Below are 21,348 nucleotides of genomic sequence, written 5' to 3'. Positions count from 1 at the left end.
TCAGTCTTAATGCAAAAATAGATGGTATGCACATAAAATCCGAGAAATAGAGGCTGAGCATGAATCCCAAAATAGGCACTCTTGCATACTCTGTACAGACACAGCCAACCACACTCAGGCTAACAGAGGAGGACGGTACCTTTACAGGCAGCTGCATAAACACAGACAGCACGAATAGCCCTATCCTATTTGTGTGGTTCATTGCTCAAGGAAAACACTATTCACAAGTCTCACTGATTTCTGGTGTCTCCACTGTCCTGCTTCCAATCCCTCAGTCTGCAGCACACAGCTCCCAGACCTCTCATCCTCCTGCTGGCTGGTACTGCTAGAAGTTTGCTAGTGGATTCCCTTCCCCCATATCGAGAACACACTTGCCCCCCAAAAATAGCTAAAAATAGAGCTTAAAAGGATAGGAGAGACTCTGGTGATCAGGTGCAAATTTGGACAAAGTGTACTGACCAGCAGCCTCCCTACATGCAACCTTCTCTTTTATACCTCTCTCTCTGTTTTCCAATTCATGTTTGTCACCCATCCTTTCCCCACTTTTGGTCCTTCCCTTAAATATCCCATAATAAATCTTGTACAATCCCAGAATTGTCATGTTCAGTCCCCAAATTCACCCAGTTTGGCACTCCATAATAAGGCCTATACCCCTTTAAGTAATCCCACTTAGTTTGCTATGAAACTGAGCCTTAATTGGCTCCCACAGCTCCCATCATGTTGCAGCATGATTTCACTTTGTTCAGAATTTATCAGCCAGGATACATCTTTCAAGACCTTTTATCTAAGTGATAACTGCTTGGTAAAAAATGGAAATTTGCAAATACTACTATAAAAATGTAGATCTTTTCTTTGTCTCTCATGTAATAGGCAAATTTGAAGCTCTGATAGATCCAGCTGTTGTATCATGTCCCTTTTTAATCACTGTTTCAGTTAGATTGTATTGATTAAGTAGTGGCCAGTGTAGAGTAGTAGTGCTTTATAAAGATAAGCTATCCAAAGAAGAGGCCACACGGAAAGTAAGATGAAGGTGTCAGGCTTGCACAGGTCATAGGTGTTGTCCACTGAAAATAAGGTCTAGTTTCCAAGGAAGCTAAAGCAGAAGCTGAAGTGAAGTCAGAGAGTTTGTATTCTCTTGTGACTTACAGAAAGCTGTGTTCATGCATGGGTGCCTGAGGTGGGAGGATCCCTTAAGTTTTCTTTTTTGTTCTGTGCACCAATTCAAGACTTTTCCAGAGGTACTGCAATTATGATTTCTTGTAGTGAAATTATTCTTTTCCTGCAGAATACAGTGGGTTTTCACACTAAGTCTGCAAACTCTGCTGTTTTAAATGGAAATATTTTTTGGTTGTCAACAAGCAAGGATTATCTCAAGTTTTAGGAAAACAATTTCCTTTATGCATGGAAAAACAGTTTTTAAAAAGCAGCTTTGGAAAAAGAAAGACATCTCTACCTGCATTTTGTTTGGTTTCATTGTGAGTTGTCGAAGCTTAATCCCAATGAAGCTTAGATGCTCTTAAACTGAGGCATCCACAAGTTACAGGCTTTTCTATAAACATCAGGCTTAAATGTTTTGAAAAGTAATCTGTTTCAACAGAATTCAACTCCTATTGATTAAACTCTCAGAATTCTAAGCATGTTTTGAGAGAATGGCTATTCTTTTTTAATTATTAAATACTACCTTATAAGCAGAAGTTTGAGCAGCATCCTTTATCGTACCACTTTGTTCAGCTGTCTGATTGTAGAATATTGATTGCAGAAGATGATCACTTATAAGAAGTTTTTTATAAGTGTTGCAAAAAACAGAAGAAAAACCCAGGTCATTGTCTCTATGCACTTCCTGAGAAGTTACCTTATTTTAAAGAAAAGGATCTTTTTTTCTAACCACAGTTTAAATTTAAAAGAACTAGATTTAGTGTTCTGTATTTCTTTTATGGACGCAAGTTAGTATTTATATACTCGGTAAGTTACAAGAAACTGTACCATATATTGTATAAGATTTAAAGCTCTAGTTGATATACTTTATCTAATAAAATAATTACCATTCACTAATTTTTCTCTTTAAGCTACAGAATACATTTTCACAATACAAGAAGCAATCTGAAAAGATACAATGATAAAACATTAATAAACCGTAAGCATTTAAATTGTTAAAATTTAAACTGTAGATTGCTCAGTTTCTAATAATTTGTTTTTCATTGTATCTCTTTTCCTTTATCATGGACAAAGCTGTGTGCAAAAGAGAAGGCACAGTAAAATGGATAGTCTTGTCTGATAAAAGCTCAAGCAAAAAAAGGTTAATTATAGTACAAGTGGTAGAAAAGGATGTTATTATCATTTGCATATGAAAATGAGTCTCCTTATGTTATGCTGTCAAAGACTTTGGTAATTTTAAATTCCAGCCATTAATAAATGAGAAGGTTGCAATGCATGCTAATACACCAATTTGCAGGTACTTTCCATCAATCTCCTTTGCTTTTTTCTAGACAACTTGGTTGCAGTAACCTGCTCTTCTGATCACCACTATATCGACACAAATATTGTATCTACTAATAATAAGCACTCTGTTAAAAATCCTTTATTGTTTAATTTACAGTTGTGATTTCATAGTGATACATGCATGCATAGAAATAAATTTCTTAGAGTAATAAAACAGCTTTTTAACTAAAAAGTAAGTAGATGTGATCATGGTTCTGTTTTGAACTGTAGATGTTTTGGTGGGAACTGGCTTGGTGAATAGTTTACAAAATCTTTCATCTCTTGATTTGAGATTTTAATTTGTCAAGATCAATGGTAACACGATATAACTATTCCACAAATACTATTTGCAAATACATATATTAAAAAGTAAGCCCATTTTCTAATAGAAACGCATTGCCATTCCACAAGCAAGCATCATCCCTAATTAGCAATCTTTTTGGCATTTCCTTGGGGGAAGGCAGAACGTAGCTGCATGTTGACCTATCTTTCTCTCTTTGAAGGAGAATCCATATAGCTGAAGTTGAAATGATAACATAGTTTCATATTGTTCTCCTGTACAAATATAAAAAAAGATTTAAAATTTCAGAGCTGTTAAAGTTTCAGAGCTGTCATCTCAAATTTAGTTTGTGAAGGAAAACCTCATGACAGTGATTCTTGACTAAATCCTTGTTTATCTGTTGTGTGTGCAGTAGTTTTACTCTTGGGAATTCACATTCATATAAAGCAACCAGTGCAGGATGCAAGTGCATTCAGCAACTCTGTTGTCATGACTGTATTTTAAAACTGGAGTAAACACAAAGGCATTCTGGTTTGGGGTTTGGGGGTATTTTTGGTCTTAGTAGAGTTCTTCTTGGTGTGGTCTTTGTCTCTAAATGTTCAGCAAGGTAAGTAATTGAGGAAAAAAAACCCCAAACCTTGTGTCAAAGGAGAAGAGTTTTTAAGAGTGAGAGGAAGCTTAGATCCCCATTTTAGGCATGTACGTGAAGCTTAAAGGCAAGAAGGGTAAATACCCTTCTGCTCTATAGTATGTTTTCCAGTGTATTCAACTGAATGCTATAAATAGCAACTCACTTAGAATGTGTGCCCTTACATGGAGGAGAATGTGTAAAAGCACATTTGCAGGCAGTGATATTTTTATATTGTTAGTTCCATGTAGTCACTCTGAACTAAGAGAGTTATGATCCAATGAGGAACCTGTCCTCTACATCTGAGCTTGACTTTCAAATTTCCCACCAGCTTTGTACTGTTGTACAGTGTTATGTATGCTTTTCCTTACACATAAGACGTATTTTCTTTTAGGTTCTCTGTAATTACCGTTTTCAGTGTAATTTCTAATATTTCATGATCCCATGTGATAAATTTAATCAACTGAAATTATCTGCATATCAGGCAAAATGCAGTAAATAATTTAAAACTAAACCAAATATTGTTCATTATTCAGATATGGAAATTATGAAGCCAGAAAAAAGATTTCTTCAGTCATGTGTATTCACGTATTTTATTCTCATCAGACTGAGAAAGTAAAAATTGATGATTTGAATGTATCAACAGAAGAACCCATCAAGTAAAAAATACAGTAAGATATTACTAGAATAATAAAAATAAAATTGTGTTGCTTATTAGCTGCAAATTTGTTAAAAATATGTGTCACCCATGATATCATGATACCATAGAAATGCAAAATTCTTAATGAGCTTATTAAAGGTCAAAGGGAGTTGTTATTTCTTCCTATTCTGCACTTCTGAGGCCACATCTGAAGCACTTGTCCAGTTTTTGGCTGTTTGGTTGAAAAAAACTTTGCCCAGGTTGCACAGAGAGGTTTGTGGAATCTCTAGTTTTGGAGATACACAGAAGTAGAGTAGACAATGCCCTGAGCAACCTAAACTGACATTGAATTTGGCCCTACTTACAGCTGTGATTAGATCAGATGACTTTCAGAGGTCCCTTTCAACCTAAAGTCTACAATTTTATAATTTAGAACTTCTCTAGTGTACCTTTTGGGTCAGATCTGCTCTAATGAATATGCACTTGATTTGTGCCACTTCAGTGGAGTATTTCTCTTTTAAATGTTAAATATTTAGTAGTGATATATCTAGTTATATGCCCTGAAAATTTCAAATGTTTCATGTGTTGCTTAGACATACATCGTGGCACTTACTAAGATCAGCTAAGAGAAAACAGACACAAGTTGCAAGAAAGGAAACTCTGATTAGGCATTTGGAAGGAAAAAATCATGTTCAGCATGGTCAGACACTGGAACAGGCAGCCCAGAGAAGGTTGTGGAATCTCTTATCATTTGAGATATTTAAAGTATCATTGAAGAAGCCCCTGAGCAACCTGCCCTGGGCTGGCCCTTCATCGAGGGTGGGGAGTTGGACTAGGAGATCTCCAGAGCTCTTCCAACTGTAATTATTCTATGATTCCATGATACTGTAGGATACTTCAAAATTTCTTCCAGTAGGTATCAAAATGACATAGATATTATTGCTTCCAGTTGTTTAATTTTATGAATGAATTATTTCTATAACAGAAATAATTCTAAAACTAAACCCATTGTATCTAAAAAATAGAAAACAAAAATGCAGTTAAAAAATAAAAAAGAGTGTGCTATTTAACAAAGTGTGCAATATTTTTTCCCTAAATTACTCCATAACATCTTTCTCTGGGTTACTTCCTGAGAACAGGTTTGAATGAAGCTTCATGCCATACTACTGCTCTTCAGTATTCTCTTAGCCCTCAAGTGTGGCAGGACATCTGAAAGACACCTACAGCCTTAATGATGAGCTGTTCTGTTGGGGTTGGCCACAATAAAAAATTTCCCATTCTGGTTTAAAGGCTTTATGGGCTTCAAATAACTCATATATTATACTTGAGATGCCTTAACTCTAAATGCCTTGGCTTTACTATGTAGGAACAAACAACAATCCATACCAGCTTATTACACCAACTAAAAAAAAAAATGTAATTCATTTCTGTGTCTACACAAAGTTATGCTTTGTTAAACAAACCATTTGATAATCTCAGCAGTAATCCTGTGTTGCAGTGTTCTGTTCAATGGAGTGTAAGTAGCTTTAGCGTGAGCCAGCATAGTGTGTCCCAGGATGCCATGTCACAGACATGGCCATGCAATCTTACACTTCCTTTGCTTAGACTGGGGTTGTATCAGCCACTGTTTGCATTCTGTGATCTCTTTTTCCTTCTAGAAAAATAGTTTGCCTTTTCATTGTGGTATATTTTGGGATATGTACCCCACAGAGTTAAACAATTTCTGATTAGATTGCTTCAGTGTGTTTGATAACCATGGCATACATATCTGAGAGTTAGGTTAAGCCTTAATAGTTGCTAACAGAGGAGAGTTCTGAGACACAGGCATGGCTGAGAGATTTTCTCTGAATTTTGACAGCCTCAAGAGAGGGTGTTATCAGAAAATAAATGACTGGAAACAGTTAAAAAAAAAAAAAGAAAGAAAGAAAAAAGAAGAGAGAGACTGGTGACTGCAGTCCAAGGGGTCATTGTTTCAGAAGAGAAACAAGGTCTGTGAGGGAGATGCTTAATGGAAAATCTGTATCTCATGGGATGTTGACCAGAGAAAATGAACCATAGCAAAATAAGCTCTCCTTGTGTGTAACATAGCCTTCAAACTGGTACTATAAAACAAATCACTGCAGTGCATCCCATCATTACTAGTGCCTAATACATTGACTATTCTGTACCCGTGTTTAGTCACACCAGCACCATCACAATCTAGATTTCAGCATCCCTGCTCTAGAGCTCTGCAGAGGAATTATGTCTGGTGTAGTTCTGACTTTGTCCAAGGATTATGGTAGGCAGTCTTGTCTGTTATCTGCAAATTAATATTATGTGCCACTGTTTTCCCTCCCCTGTAACCTCTTACCAGTGGAGGTGGGAAGTAGGACTCTAATCTCTTTCAGAAGGAGAAGACACTGAAGTTTCTTTGAATGTTTGTCCCCTTTGCTCTGCACGTTTTGTAGTTTCTGGTTCTACCAAGGAATAGCTCTAGCTCTTACGCTTCCTTACCCAGTTATACTCTACATAACTGCAAATGCAATCTAGCACCTAGTAACTGATTTATTCAGTTGTGGAGAAAGAAAAGACTAGAAGGCATGAAGCGTAAGAGTACTGTCTAACTGGATTCTGTGTTTAGTGACCATATAGGAAATATCTGAAAGTAGATATTTTTGGCATACATCAATCACGAACTTGTCAATATGATGTTAGAGTTCTTATGCAGCATCATCATTCTGGTATCCTTATTAAATGTAGGAAACAGCATTTCATGGAAAGTTAAGTTCCTGTTTTGATAAGAATAAATTAATACAGTAACTGGAATGAGATTACATTTGTTAATGCTTCCCTCAGCTATGCCTTACTGCACATCTGCTTCTGGCACATCGTTAGCTAGCACATTGATGCTAATGGACTCAGAATTTTTATGCTTAACACTGTGCTGTTGTGTTAGTATTCAGACTTCCTGAACAAATGGGGTTTCTGAGACATGCCAAACCAAAATAAAGAAATAAAGGTATTTTATTTAAAGCACTAACCAGCAGGTTTGGTCTGCATGGTCTAAAATAAAAAAAATAAATTAAAAAAAATTAAAAAAGAGAAAAGAAAATAAAACTTTTAAAACAAAAATAAGACTCTAAATTAAAAATTCCTTTGTGATTTACCATTTGAAAGATAGTATGTGCCAACACCTTATCATATACCTGAAATACTGCAGTATTCACACGTTCATTTAATAAAGGACAACTAGCTCAAGAATAATAACTCAAAGATTACACATACAAAAAAAGTTACCACAAGGAAGCAAATGTTGTATGCCAGTTGCTCCTGAGAAGCTACGCGTTACCCCCTCTGTGCTCAATGCCAGAAAAAATACCTCTATTTCATTTCTTTGGAGTGTAATACAACTACTTCTGCTGGCATTTACTACTGAATGCCAACACTTAGGAGCACACCTATGGAACAGCTGCTGCACCGTGAGGAAAATAGGACTGTAGCATAACTGCTTGGTTGACCTTTGCCTTAATCCGAACTTTGGTTAACTGAATACGTACTAGTACTAGCAGTGCTACTCACCATTGTTTGCTCTGACTTATCCAAAAAGTCCTGCATTTTTTTTTTCCCTAGTAACTTTGAATTCCTCTAAAATGAGTGGAAAACCAGAATTGTACTCTATGGTTTCTGGCTATGCATATTCATATAACACTGAATACAATTTTCCATCTAGGCACAGAAAATAAAATCACTTCTATAGTGATTTATATGTTATTCAATATCTCTCTTCTGGGACCGCACCAACAGAAAAACAGTAGAAAAGACTACATTTGCAAAGAATTAAAACAGCTGAAGGAAAAGTACTTGATTCATTGTAGAGGAGTTCTGTGATCCTGAAGTTGTATAAATGATGTGAAAATCTGGCAGCCTCTTTATTCCTTCCACTGTTCAATATGAGGTGCTCAGTTTGCTTTGGGATTATAGAATATACGAAAGCCTTCTCTCTGAAGATGGAATAGATGCTTCTTGGATGTTAAGAGACATGAAAAGTGACTGCACTTAGAGATTTATTTTTGTAAAAAAAAAAATCCTTTTATTATACCAAACAGAACCTCACATTAATTGAAGTTTTGAAATATGCTGCTAGGTATTGCTTTGCAAGCATTTTGGGTATTGCTGATAAGTTTTGATATTATATTTATAATCATCATATGCTAAATTAATCTATCATGCACAGTTCAAACTTCAATTTCCAGTTTCATTGTAATATTGAAAGATTCAGGAAATATTGAAATAATGAAATATTGAAATACTGAAATAAACAGTTACAAAGAAGAGAGTATGATAGATTTTTTTAATTTTATTTTGTAATATAAATCTTTTCAGGGTTAGGATATTTGGACTTGTAGACCACATTATTGGTATAATAGAAATTATTGATATAATGTGAATTTATTTTTTAAAACAAGTTATACAACATTTCAGCTTTCATATGCCTTTTCTCAGATGTTATAGCTGCCATATCTAATGAAAAATGTAGCATTAATTCATACACTGAAAGCTGCCTTTAGTGAGTTTAGATCTTGACTATTAGCTGTTTTGAAGAAAAACAAATCCTGAATTGCAGTAAACCTGTTAAAGACCATATTATGGGAGGTAGGAGTGAGGGAGCAGTTGAGAGAGCATGGGTATTGGCCTGAGCCACAAAGAGACAAGTAGCTAGATTTTACACCATCTTGGAGATGATAGTAGTCTTCTCGGTGTAATCCAGCTGGCAAGTGACAAATGCATGGATTATTTTGGCCTACCTGGCAGGAAAGGCAAAGTTTTCTACTGCATTGGTGATGGAAGAAGTCTGAAATGCTACATGGCCATCCAAGATCAATAAGAAGTCAAACAACTTTGCATCACTTTGACAAATGAAGTCCATGTATGTTTTTATTGGAGTTGGGATAGAAGAGGGAGATGAAGGTACTGTAGCTAATCTGTTACAGGATTTCTCCCTTTCAAGAAAAGTCACTTCAGTCTTTCTGCAGCTTAGCTTAAAATTCCTTCCCTTCAAGACCTGATCTCTTCTAAGCGTTATGGCAGTGGTAGTGGATGTACTAGTGACAAACAATGCATTTAATATAGTGGTGTTGTATTTTGAGACTGTAGCACTTCACTAACGTGCAGCCATGTGGTCATATAAGTCAAAAAAGAGAATAAGCATAGCGATATTTTTTACACTTGTGTTGTAAAATACATTTTATTATCATTTTTATTGCATTTAAATCTTAAATTATTTATTAAACAGCTGTGAATTAGCTATACCTTCAGCTTTATGTAGAGCAGTACAAGCAATTACAAACTTCGCTTTTGTGATCTAATGAAAGTTTTTGTTATTGTGTATTTCCCAGTGCTACTTACTTATATGACTTCAGAATTAATATCACCCATACTGGTCTTTTAATTGGATGGAATATAAACATCTATGTTCCTGACAGTGTTTCTCTTTAGCAGTTACATTAAAAGTTTATTTGATGACAGCAATAGAATGATTATATTAAATACAAGTTGAAACGATTGTGTCTACTTTTATTACACAAAACAATTTACAAAATCTGTCCTCACCAGAATGCAGAGTTACTGCTATATGATAAAAGAGACTGTTATATAAAGTCATTAAAAGAATCATGCAGACAAGAGTCATTAAGTGTGTACATTTAGCTAATGAAAATGGAAAGCAAAAATCTCCTAACAGATTCATAATCATTTGGGTTGAGGGCTCATAATCAGTGATGTGACAGATAAAAAGATCACTGATTAAGTGTTTGAACATTGTTTGAACTTCAGTGTTTGAAGTGGAGATGTGTCTGACACTGACAAAATAAAATTTACTGAGTGATATTTAATTGTATTTTGGATGATTTTGTTACTTCCAAGATGCTTCTGTGGAATTATTTGTCTGTCAGCAACTCAAAAAATACAGTATAGTACTTTTTAAACAAGATAGGGTGCCTGGCAGGTGCATTGTGTAATGAGAGTGTAGCTTCCAAGATTTTTTATTCAGTGACTAGAGTAATTTCATAATCTTCTAGTAGTTGGTATTAAAAAGGAGCGTAGTTTGTCTTTGTTTAGTGATAGAATGTGGAATCCTAGTCTGATTATTTTCTGGTTTAGTATTAAACATTAATCTTTCTATGCAAAAGCATATGGCTTGCAACTACTTACAGAGTAGGTTGTACAGTAACTTAACGTTTGTACTACAGTACTATAGTCAGGACTGTGACTATACCATGTAAAGAAATTGTACCAAAGATGTACAGTATAAAAGTTTCAAAACACAGGATTTTGAGTGTTGTGTTGAGTGCCCTTGAGTATGGACTGTTGCATAACCACTCAGGTACCTAAATAACTTGTCTGAAGATAATAAATTCTTTAGTCTGAGATTGTTAGTGTTTTGAGGATCAAACTCAGATTTCATTACTTAAGACACATGGTTTATCAAGATTGCAAGGTGCAATATGTGTCTTTCTCATGTTGGCACATAATGCTTTGCGTTGATGGGAAATTCCAAGCTTGCTGCTCCTAGTGACGGGCTTCATAGCTGCATGTAAGACAGAGTGAAACAAGTAGGTTGGGGCATGTGTTCTGTAAGCATCACTGAGGCCAGCTATTCCCCCCACCTCTATTAGTTTCATTTATTACCAAATATAACGGGGGCCAGTTTTTATCTTATCAGAAATTCTGTGAATTCATGTCTCAAACTAATATACTAAAAATGGCAGCATCAACCTAATACTAAGAGATATTTTTAAACAAATTGTTGGTAAGTACTTATAAAAACTCTTACTGCAGATTGAAAATCAGGTGTTTCTTGAATTTAATATGCAGTTTACACAAAAGAATGATCTTAAAGCATACTTGAAAGGAATGCAGTTATTTACCTGAACTTAGTAAAGCAAAGACAGTAATGACAACCATTTGGGTGGAAAACATGAAGTCTACTGTTAGTAAAGGTGAAACAGGGTTTCAATAGAATGTTAGAAACTTGATAAAAGTTTCATTGTACAAGTGAGCTGCACTGTACAAAGAATTGAACAGAAGTTTATTTAGAATGGATCAGTCACATTGCACATAAACTGCTGGTTTTCTTTATACTCTTAAATGGTGTTAGTTTTCTGTTTACCAGTTTGAAATAATTGAAATTAGTATTAATCTTTGAGGTTACAGTATATTTACACAAACATTTTTCATTAATCATAATAATTGACAAACCCACATTAACACAAAATGTTAAAAAATCAGGCAATAACTTCAGGATTCTTTGTTTTCCTTTTTTTTTTTTTTCCTCTTTTAGAATTGGGTAGAAAAAGCAGAGAAACAGAAGCTACTGTCAGACACCCTTGACCTTTCAGAACTGTTTCATCCAGACACGTTTCTTAATGCGTTACGCCAGGAGACTGCACGGTAATAAGGGAAGAATAATCTACCTATTTGTGCTAATGTGCTATTGCTCCCTATGTGTGAAGATGGTTATTTCATTTTCAGGACACAGATCCAACTAATTACGTCAATTGCTGCCATTAGTCATTAGTCATCTCATTTTTATTACTTGCACTGAAGTAGAATAGCTGTGAGTTACTTGTTTAAATGCTGACTTTTTTTATTTTAGATGAAATTAAAAATCTATTTTTCTTCAAAGTAAGACTTAGTATGGTATGGTACACTCTGAAAATACATGGGGTTTGTTTTTGTATTTCATTTCCTGTTGTTATATGTCTCTAAGATTTACTGTATATATGTTTCCTCTGCAGAATAATGAGCTGCTCAGTGGACAGCCTTAAATTTACAGCATCATGGAAAGGGCGAATACAGGAAGGCAAACTCCAAGTTAAGGTATTCTGCTAAGATGTTTTACTAGAATTTTATGAGGATGTTTTATTAGCATAGTCCAAGTCATCTGTCCATAAACTTTCTATGTATCTATAACTGAGCTATAAATATTGGTGTACCTGACATACAAAGGCTGGTTAGTGGTATCGCTGAAAAGAGACTTCTAAGGAAGTAAACAAACCAAAGTAAACTATAATATGACTAGGTTTTGATATGATAAAGACCCAACAGTTTTTTAACGGATGCTTAGGACTATAGCCAGCAACCATAAAGTCACTACTGATTGCTTAGACAGCAGAGATGAATCCACAAATGGTTCAGTTTAGCTTCTTAACATTTCAGGTGGCACTGCCACTTTGGCTGAATCCAGTTCTCTGTGCACCTTTTTTATACTTAATTTTGTAGGAAATTCACAAAGTAAGTTTTCTATGCTACATCTTCCAATGGGTATGTTGGTCCCACGATGATACTGCACAGCTCAAAGTGCTGTGTTCAGCAAAGAGCACAGCACTTAAAACTTCATTCTCACAGAAACATGGGTGAATAAGTAAAGGCACTCGCCACGCGACTATGTGCTGATGTGCAGCTAAAGCAGAGAGATTGCTAGACTAGGAGGGAGAAAGCAAGTGGCAGGGCACCTTCTCTAATCTGATAATGCAGGCAGACACAGGCTGTGGGAGATGCTAGGGTTCTGGGATGGCTGCTGACACTATCTAAAATTACTAATACTGAATGTGTAAGAATTCATATTCCTAAAGTATTAATAGATTGTAACGCCAGAAAAGATAACTGTAATCATCCAATCTGACCTTCATACAATACAGTCTTTTGAACTTTGATGAATTAATTCCTGTTGGAACTAGAGAATATAATTTAGAAAATTATTCAGTCTTGGTATTTAAATAAGAGTAATGGTTGCCTGCTTCATTTAATGAGAACCAGATGGGAGTCTAGAACCTGGAGATAAATAAACCAAGGGACTTCTAGGGCAGTTTGGTTCCCTGGGATAAACCTGGGATGTGATAAACCTTGGAGCCTGCAAATCACATGTTCTGAGGTTCCAGATTCAGCCAAGACTTCTAATTCCATAGCAGTGAGCCAAAATGGAATTTCACATCTCAGACCACTCATTCAAACTCAGGCTAACTGTCAGCTGCAGATCCTAGAAGCCTGGACTTCTTCAAAACCATCCTACTATCTTTGAAAAACATCAGAAGTCAATGTCAAATACCTGAATTCCATGTGTGAATAATGTTATCCAAGTATTTTCATATGCTAAAAAATATTACAATATTTTACAGCTGCTAGATTGAAATAGCTGCTTGGAAACTAAAGAATTAAAGGGTAATTAAAAGAAAGAGTTTTATAACAGCACTCCAGTTAGGTGTATTGAAGCTTATTATTCTTTGTTATGTGGAAATTTATGTGGTAGATTTTTGGTAATATTAGTTGGAATACACTGTTAGCAGTCACGGTTTTATGTAGGCAAAATGTTAACGTATTCTCTATCGCTTTATGAGAATGAGTCTTGTGTTCCAAGAGAAATCAAAAATAAAAAGAGAATTTTGTTTAAGAGCAAATTCTCTGCTACAGGAATAGTAGAAGCAGTTAGGTGAGTGGTTATTTTTAACGAAAGGTAGGAATTCTATTAAGTTTACTTACTTGATTTGAATATTATCCTTTCCTCTGTAAAAGCAATATTCAGTGAATCTGTATTATTAAGTATTTGCAAGAATCTTCACTGCTCCTTTGAATCTTTGATGCACAGAAAGGCTTTGGAACCCTTTGCTATGCTGAATATTTAGATTCCTTTCTGTGAGTCCTTCCTTGTGGTCTTGGAGAACTGGGGAGAAACTTTCACATTAGTAAAGCTAAATACCACATGGACTGTAACTAGGGCATAAAAATGTCAGTGGTTCAGAAAAATCATCCTCTAATATGTGTCCTCTGATTGCATGTTAAGCTTGGTTCACATGAGCAATATGAATTTTGATACTGGTAAATTTAAAGTCAAGAATTCAGGCTAACCTTATAGAATGGGGAACTATTTTGAGTAGGGACTCAAATTTTAGATACTAAAATCAGAAATTGGAGTTTACCAGCCTTATTTTGTCAATGAAGAAAGACATGCACCAATACAGATCTTAAATGGGTTAAACAACTTTCAGGAGATACCTGTCTTTCTCCACTGATGGAGAAAACTTACAATTGCTATGGTCCTACCACAGTAGTTTTGATCAATTGCCTGAAGGTAAAATTATTTTTTTTTAAAACCTGTCACATTTTGGAAGTTTAAATAAACAGTTATCATGGAGACATAGGGTATCAGACTTATTTAAAGATTTTCCAGACTTTATGCAAAAGATAAGTTAAGTTTATGCAGTGCTGTTATGAAGAACACCAGTTATTTGCTTGGTTAAAGGTGATATCATCATTGTATAAAAGCACCAGAGCTGATCAGATCTCTTCTATAGCAAGTATAGTACATGAATAACAAATCTTACATAGGAATGAAATAGAAGAAAACAAATTGTAATCACAACAGGATGTTGTAAAAACAAGGTGAAAATTATTAGCAAAAAAAATAACCTGTCTACTTTTGCTGGCTTAGGCTACACATGATCTGGTTAAATACATACGATCCTCAGTGAACTAGGCCACTACAAGTTTGAAATTGTGTATCTCAGCCTCATACTTAACTGTTACTTCCTCACTGGATATCCTTCTTTCTGCAGATAAGACAACTAAGAAATTTTTCCCATTTAAAAATTCAGTTCATAAGTGAAAGGAGATCTGTTTCCATTTCAGCTGTGTGCAGAATAAGATAACTGAAATAAATGTAAAATGTTTCTTGGCATCCTGTATTCATATGTATCCATAAGAATGTATTCAGTTAATAGTATATATGCATAGACATACTATTGTGTCTGCACAAATACCTTTTTTTTGTCCCCTTTAGAAGTTTTCTTTTCATAATGATTTACTGTGTTTCAGTTTCAAACCTGCCTGATCATACAGCTCTTCGTCTATAAGATAAACTCAGGTATACCCAATCCTGCTGGTTTTCTCCCCCTTGGCAACTTTCAGGTCTTCAGATTATATTGTCGAAGTGGCATGAACCTGCATTCATTTCTCTTTGCTAAGACACTTTCTTCTTATGTATGATAGATCTTCAGACTATCAGAAAGATTGTGGTAAAATAATTGGTAGAATTAGTAAATATGATTTATTTTTGTCAGGAGATTTGATTTGTTGATACGGCATTTGACTTCTTCACATGATTCAGATTACAGGTTTAAAATTGGATCTCTCATATCCCCTACAAGAACCACATCGTAGTATAGGCTATTCTGAGGCTTATCAGTCTCAATTTATGCTAATGGTGCTATTTCACTTTGTGTGACTGTTTCCACTGAGAGACTTGATTCTGTACTCACATGGTTGGGGGACTCCATTTTGGGATATGGGACTGTCGTGCTCAAGTCCCTGAATCAATGGGTATTTAATTATTCTAATAGAATATCTTTGATGAAGGATTGGAACAATTAGGAATGCAGATGAATATTGAATTTAAACCTAAGATTCACACACACTTTGTATAATTTTCTTAGTCACACTGTCAGCTAATGACTGTTTTGAAGACATGTTCTTTGAGATTTTTTTTCTTGCCTTTAATTTTAAAAATTTTTGATGGCTTAGAATTTGTTCTGGAAAGGAAAAGAAGGTGGAAATCTCATTATGATCTGTATGATGAAAATGCTTTTTCAGTCTTCCTGCACTTTTAAAAAATGGCATTGTGCTTCAGCATTTGTAGACATGTGGAATGATCTTTGTTTGCCAAAAATTTCAAATTATATACCGTGTGATCATCTGTAAGTTAGAAGTATGAAGTGCTAGAACTGTCGGTGTAACTACAAAGTAGGCAGAGGAGCACTCAAATCAGGCCAAGAATACACCTGAATCTGGGTGGATTATCAAATCTGATGTTAAATTATCAGTGTTAATTCAGGTGATAGTTTAGAAGTATGATGTGGAGTAGATTTCTCCTAGTAGGATATGGTGAACATTTGATTTAGAATCACTCTCTATAAAATTACACCTTCTTTAATATCACTTCAGATTGCTTTAACAAAAGGTACCGAAAATGTATGGCTGTTGCAATATAATCACATACTAATATGCAAATACATCTCTTCTATTTGCTTTGTGCACTGATTGTGCTGTTGTACAAAAGCAGGTAGTCATTCCTTTTGGCATTCCATTTTCTGTTATTGTAGAAAAGAATGAAGGAAAGGAAGAAACTTCGTAAGAGACTTTTTGGGTAGTAAGCTTGGGCAGAGCTTCATATACATAATGAAAAACAAAAATTTATTGCAATACTATAATATTGAAATACATAGTATCAGCATTAATAACAAAAATATACTCCTAGCAATTGACAGAAATACTGTTATAAGGCACCCTAGGAGGTCTTTTTTTGCAGTATACCTCCACACTGAAATACCTGTAGAGGTAATTAAGTGAAAATATGACTTCGTTAAGTCTGCTGTAGTTTGTATCTTTTGATGGGAAATTATGGCATTAAATAGTAAGGAAAAATTAATTGCAGAGAATTTGAAATTTTGGAAACAGAGATCTTTGGACCATGGTATCAGCACACTTCCTACAAATGTAAGAAGAAACATAAAGAAACATAATCTGTAATGTGTAACAATAGCTTTTTTGAAACTGAACGAGTACCAATAGTTGCAAAATGTGAAATACTTTGTAGGAATTAAAATTTTAAAAATTACGGTCAACTCCAGCCATTACTCTGAGCTGAGTAACGCAAAAATACTATGCATGCTAATTATAGATACTGTGAAATCCATGTCCTTCATAGTAGTTGCAGTTTCTCTACACCGTTTGTCATAGAAATGAGAACATGGCTATGGGAGTACTCAGCCAAACAGTATCTGAAAGTACATTGTTCCAGTGTTTTATATTTTTCAGTGTCTTTTAATATTGAATCAAAGTCAAAATTTTGGTCTTCATCTTCAAAAGAATTTCTATGATTGCTTGAAGTTTTCCAGTAGATCAAATGATGTTATTTTACATAACTATAATGTCAAAGGAACTGCCAATATCAAAAGAAGAAATGTGTGTGCAGTAGAAACAGATTTTTCAATAGGTGACCCACTTCTATAGAAACTTCTTTTAGAGATGTTCAGCATGGCCAGGCCTTCGAACACCGTAACAATAAATTTTAAAACCTCTTCATCAGACTAGTCTTTCCTCAGTAACTGTGCCAAACTCACATATTTATCAAACTAAACTCCATAACAAACATCTCTGCAGAATCCAGGAAGGGCAGAAAGAAGAACGTATGAGATTAATCTTTCTAATATTTGTGCAATAGTGATAAATAAGAGCTTTGAAAGCACTCAGTCACAACTGTAGTGAGATAAAGTGTGACCTAGAACCTGTGCATACAATAAAGCAAGGCCTTAAGTATTGATGTTAACAACAGAGAGCAGTAGGAAGGAGTCTTTGGGAAAGCCTCAGTATAATCATTAGTAAGACTTTATTCCTTTTGTGCCTTTTACAATTATTTTTTTTTACATATTTGTTCTTGCAAGACAGAGTAAGTGACACTGGAGTGTATATAGGCTATCATTAAAGACTATTGACACCCAAACTTCTGTTTTACTAGATAAAGCCAGCTTTTTCCAAAATCTTATCTGTATGGAGAGATTTTGAATTTGGAAAGAAATCAAATGTTAACACTGTAACTTAAAAGCAACAGACCTGAAAATCTTAGGGAAGATTCAAAGAAAAGATCACATTAATCTTCACAGGAGAAGGGAGAAGAGTGTCACACTTTCATAACGAAGAGAAGACCTTAAGCTTTTGACAAGAAGTTGAAGGAGAAAAAAAGTTTTTGCAGTTCCAAACAGAAAGTCTGAAAAATTTAGTTCATTTCACTAAGGCCTTGTTATAATATTTTGTGGAAGTTAGAGAAAAACTCATACTATTCTGAGCTTTCCATTTGGTTTTGGTTCAGGTTATCCACGGTTTTGTAGGCTTTACTGTGAGTCCTAGTCTGTATGGAGCACAGATTGTTTCAAAGAATGTTGCCACTTCTCTGGTCACTGTCTGACCAAGGTGAAACACAGCTTTTTTCTATAGCTTTTTAAAATGCAATCTTTTATAACCTTTTTTTCATATTAGAATATGTATATATGCATCTTGTACATTGTAAGGAAGAGTCCTCAGCTCAGAGTTAGAAATACGACTTTAAAGAAGCAAATGTTTGAAGACTGCAATGCTTGACTACAATCAAAAGAATAATGAGTTATTAAAAATGCAAAACATAATCTTAGCTAGTATACTGTTAGTAAAGTATTAACAAAAAAAACCCAACACTTGGGAGGAAAGCATTGTTTTTCAAGCATGACAGTGACCCCCATTGTATTACTGTTTAATTGCAACTTTTCTTGTCAAATAAATAATTTTAGAATACTGTAATTACCAAAGCAAATTATTTCCATTACATCTTCTATGATACTGATCTTCTTTGTAACATCATACTTTAACCACTTCTTAAAACTTACTACACTTTTTAAAATTTCTTGCAAGAGAAAATGTATTAGAAAGTGATACCTTTCTCCATTCTGGTTATGTGGTCACTCATCCAGTTTCCAACAGCATTGTACTTCCTAGTTCTAGCACTGTTTTATGAACCTTGCATTTGGTGAAAGCCTACCTCGCTATAATGTATTTAATTCAGGGCTTTAGTATGATAGTATAACAGATGATTTTCATGTTGTATCTTCTGTTAGACATCTGCTTCCAGTTTAAGATTTAGTCTTTTGAAAAGCTGCATGAAAGTTATTACTGAGTTAAGTTTTATTATTGCTGAAATTGAAGTTCTCACTTCAGCAGGCCAAACTGACTATTATTATTATTTATACTGGCAATCTATTATTATTTGTACTGGGAAAATAAAATGATCAACAGATACTGAAAATTTTATTTGGAAGAAATGCAGACTAGATATCATTGTCATTACTTTATGCAGGACTTAAGTGAAGAAAAAAGAGAATGTTTAGCTCAGAGGCTGAAAGTAGTTACTAATTAAAAGAAAGCACTTAAAACATGTTACATATAAAGCATTGCATAGTTACTTACAGAAGCATATGGGATTCTTATTTATTTTTTCCAAACAGCAGTTTATATAAGAAATCTTGAGTTATGTTAAATAAAATCTTCTCTCATATTGTTTCAATATATTTTGTTTGCCTCTGCAGAAGCTGCGTAATCGCACATTCCATTCTTTGAAAGCTGTGCTCAGACTTCCAAGCAGGAAGTCATGCTTATTTCAGTGATTGTTCTTCTCTTCTTGACATTGTAATGATTGTGTACTTGGCTGTTGCTATCATATTTCCATTAATCTAATGCCAGGCAACTGCAGTTTCATAAATGATGAAATTTACAGGTATTTTTCTCCAACTTTTCAAAGAATGTGAATCCCAATCAGAGGAAGTTCACGCCAAAGCATGGTCCAGATCTTGCTTTTAAATCATGTTTCCTATTCTCACACAGAACATTACAACAATTAGTTTCCTGTTATTTAAAAATTTGGTCACAGTAAAAAGGGTGATCATTTATTAAAGCACAGTGTAATCATTACTGATATTTCAAGTCTGTTATGTATGTTTGAATATTTTATATTTCCACGGCAGATCAGTGGCTTACAACTGGAAGGTTGCAGTTTTGATGGAAATCGACTTTCAGAAAATCTGCATGATTCTCCCAGTGTGTCATCTGTTCTCCCTTGTTACATGGCCTGGATTCCACAGGTACTAAATTATTTAAAGCCCTAAACTTTCAAGACCCATAATTTGCTTTTTTCTGTGTAGTAACTTTTCAGTATGATGTTGCTGACCTGTTTTCCCCCTCATTTCAAAATAAAAATCCCTGTCTTTAATAGGAAAAGCAGTTACTTCTTTTATAGAAAACAAGAACTTATTATCATTTTGTCAATATTTTTAGCTTCTATTGTTTAGATTAAGACAAGGGCTTTGTTTCAGTCATACCTTTTTTTTCTTGTCTTTTAAAAAACATTAACATATTTTCAAAAGTGTATTTAGTAAATGTATACATGAGTTTGGGAGTTCATTCCTAGAATATATTTTCTTCACATTTTAAGCATTAAATTAAAATACAACAGCAATAAAAAGATAGAGAATATGATGTGATTTGTAAGCAAAGAAAGCATTTCACCTACTTACACTAATTTAAAAAAAAAACAATGTCTGCAGAACTATGTAAGATGAAAGTGAAGTAATCCAAACAGTAAAAATTGTTACTGCTTCTGCTCTCCAATTGTAATAGTAATCTCTGATAAATAAAGGAAAAAGTTACATAGAACTTATTCAAGGATGTGTAGGAATTACAAGTTCATATACTTACAGTCTTATAACTCAGAGAAAGCTTATTGTAGAATTCATCTCATCTAAATTTCGCTGTCTAAAAGTTAGTTGCCTGGTATGACTTAGTTGCTCCTTCTTTCGTCTCAGTAAGATAGGCATCTCAGGAAGTCCATCCCATCATAAGGTAACTGGGATAAATCTCTGTCTAGATGTGACTCTAGAGACAGCCTAGACTGCTAACTCTGGGACAGACAGCTGAGAAGAGTCCCACATACAGATCTAAAAGAAAATAGATTAAGACTTTTACACCAAAAATCAAATGTAAATTTAGAAAGTGAGAAACAGGGTGGATGCAGGTTTTTTCCACTTTATCACAAAAAATAAAATTAGCAGTATATAAAAAATGAAAAATAATATCACCTTTTACCCTGTCCTGTAGACATTAACTCATCAAGCAAATGAATTTATTAACTAGAGGAGTTTGTTATTCAGCAACCTAGAGAACTCTGCAGAGTTCGCTCTTGAGTAGCCTAGATTTGGTAAGAAGAATGTTAAAGAAAAAAGTTCACTGGACCCAAGTAGTTGAAACTTCAGTTAGAATTGAGTTTATTAATTATAAATTATGGTGATGATGAGATTTGTGGTATATTGTGATAGTTATTGTGCAAGGAGCTCCATTACTAACACACTACTGTATCCCAACTTTTCTTTTTTTTCCCCTCATTGTTATTCCCAGCAAAGGGAATAGCATTATATTATAGTACAGCATTCGAAGTATAATGGTCATGATTTAGACTTTGAACACACAAGTAAATACTAGCCATCATCTGCACTACTGCTCCCTTCTTTGATGGGAAAGAAAATACTGAAAATTAAAAAAAAAAAAACAAAATGAAACACCACAAAACCTGTTACAAAGTTGACCAGTGAAAGATTTTTCAGTTCTTTAGTAGTTTACAGGGAGTTTTTTGTTCAGAGAAATAAACAGATTTCTAATTTACTTGAAAGTAAATAGGATAAATATGGAATTGCCAGACATCTTAATATATACACG

The 21,348-nt window shown here is 34.5% G+C and overlaps 1 protein-coding gene across 2 annotated transcripts in view; it reads left to right on the top strand.

Moving 5' to 3' along the window:
• DYNC2H1 (dynein, cytoplasmic 2, heavy chain 1) overlaps window positions 1-21,348 on the top strand; it is a 185,457-nt gene that overhangs the window by 159,986 nt on the left and 4,123 nt on the right. For both annotated transcript variants that reach the window (XM_010562117.1, XM_010562118.1), the window contains 3 exons: window positions 11,345-11,454; window positions 11,802-11,883; window positions 19,605-19,721. In XM_010562117.1, the coding sequence (XP_010560419.1) occupies window positions 11,345-11,454; window positions 11,802-11,883; window positions 19,605-19,721 (309 nt within the window). The remainder of the gene's footprint in view (window positions 1-11,344; window positions 11,455-11,801; window positions 11,884-19,604; window positions 19,722-21,348) is intronic.

Source organism: Haliaeetus leucocephalus, unplaced genomic scaffold (assembly GCF_000737465.1).
Source record: "Haliaeetus leucocephalus isolate CR32 unplaced genomic scaffold, Haliaeetus_leucocephalus-4.0 Scaffold155, whole genome shotgun sequence".
NCBI lineage: Eukaryota > Metazoa > Chordata > Aves > Accipitriformes > Accipitridae > Haliaeetus > Haliaeetus leucocephalus.
Note: the sequence above shows the minus strand (reverse complement) of the source record. Positions and strands in the feature narration are given on the sequence as shown.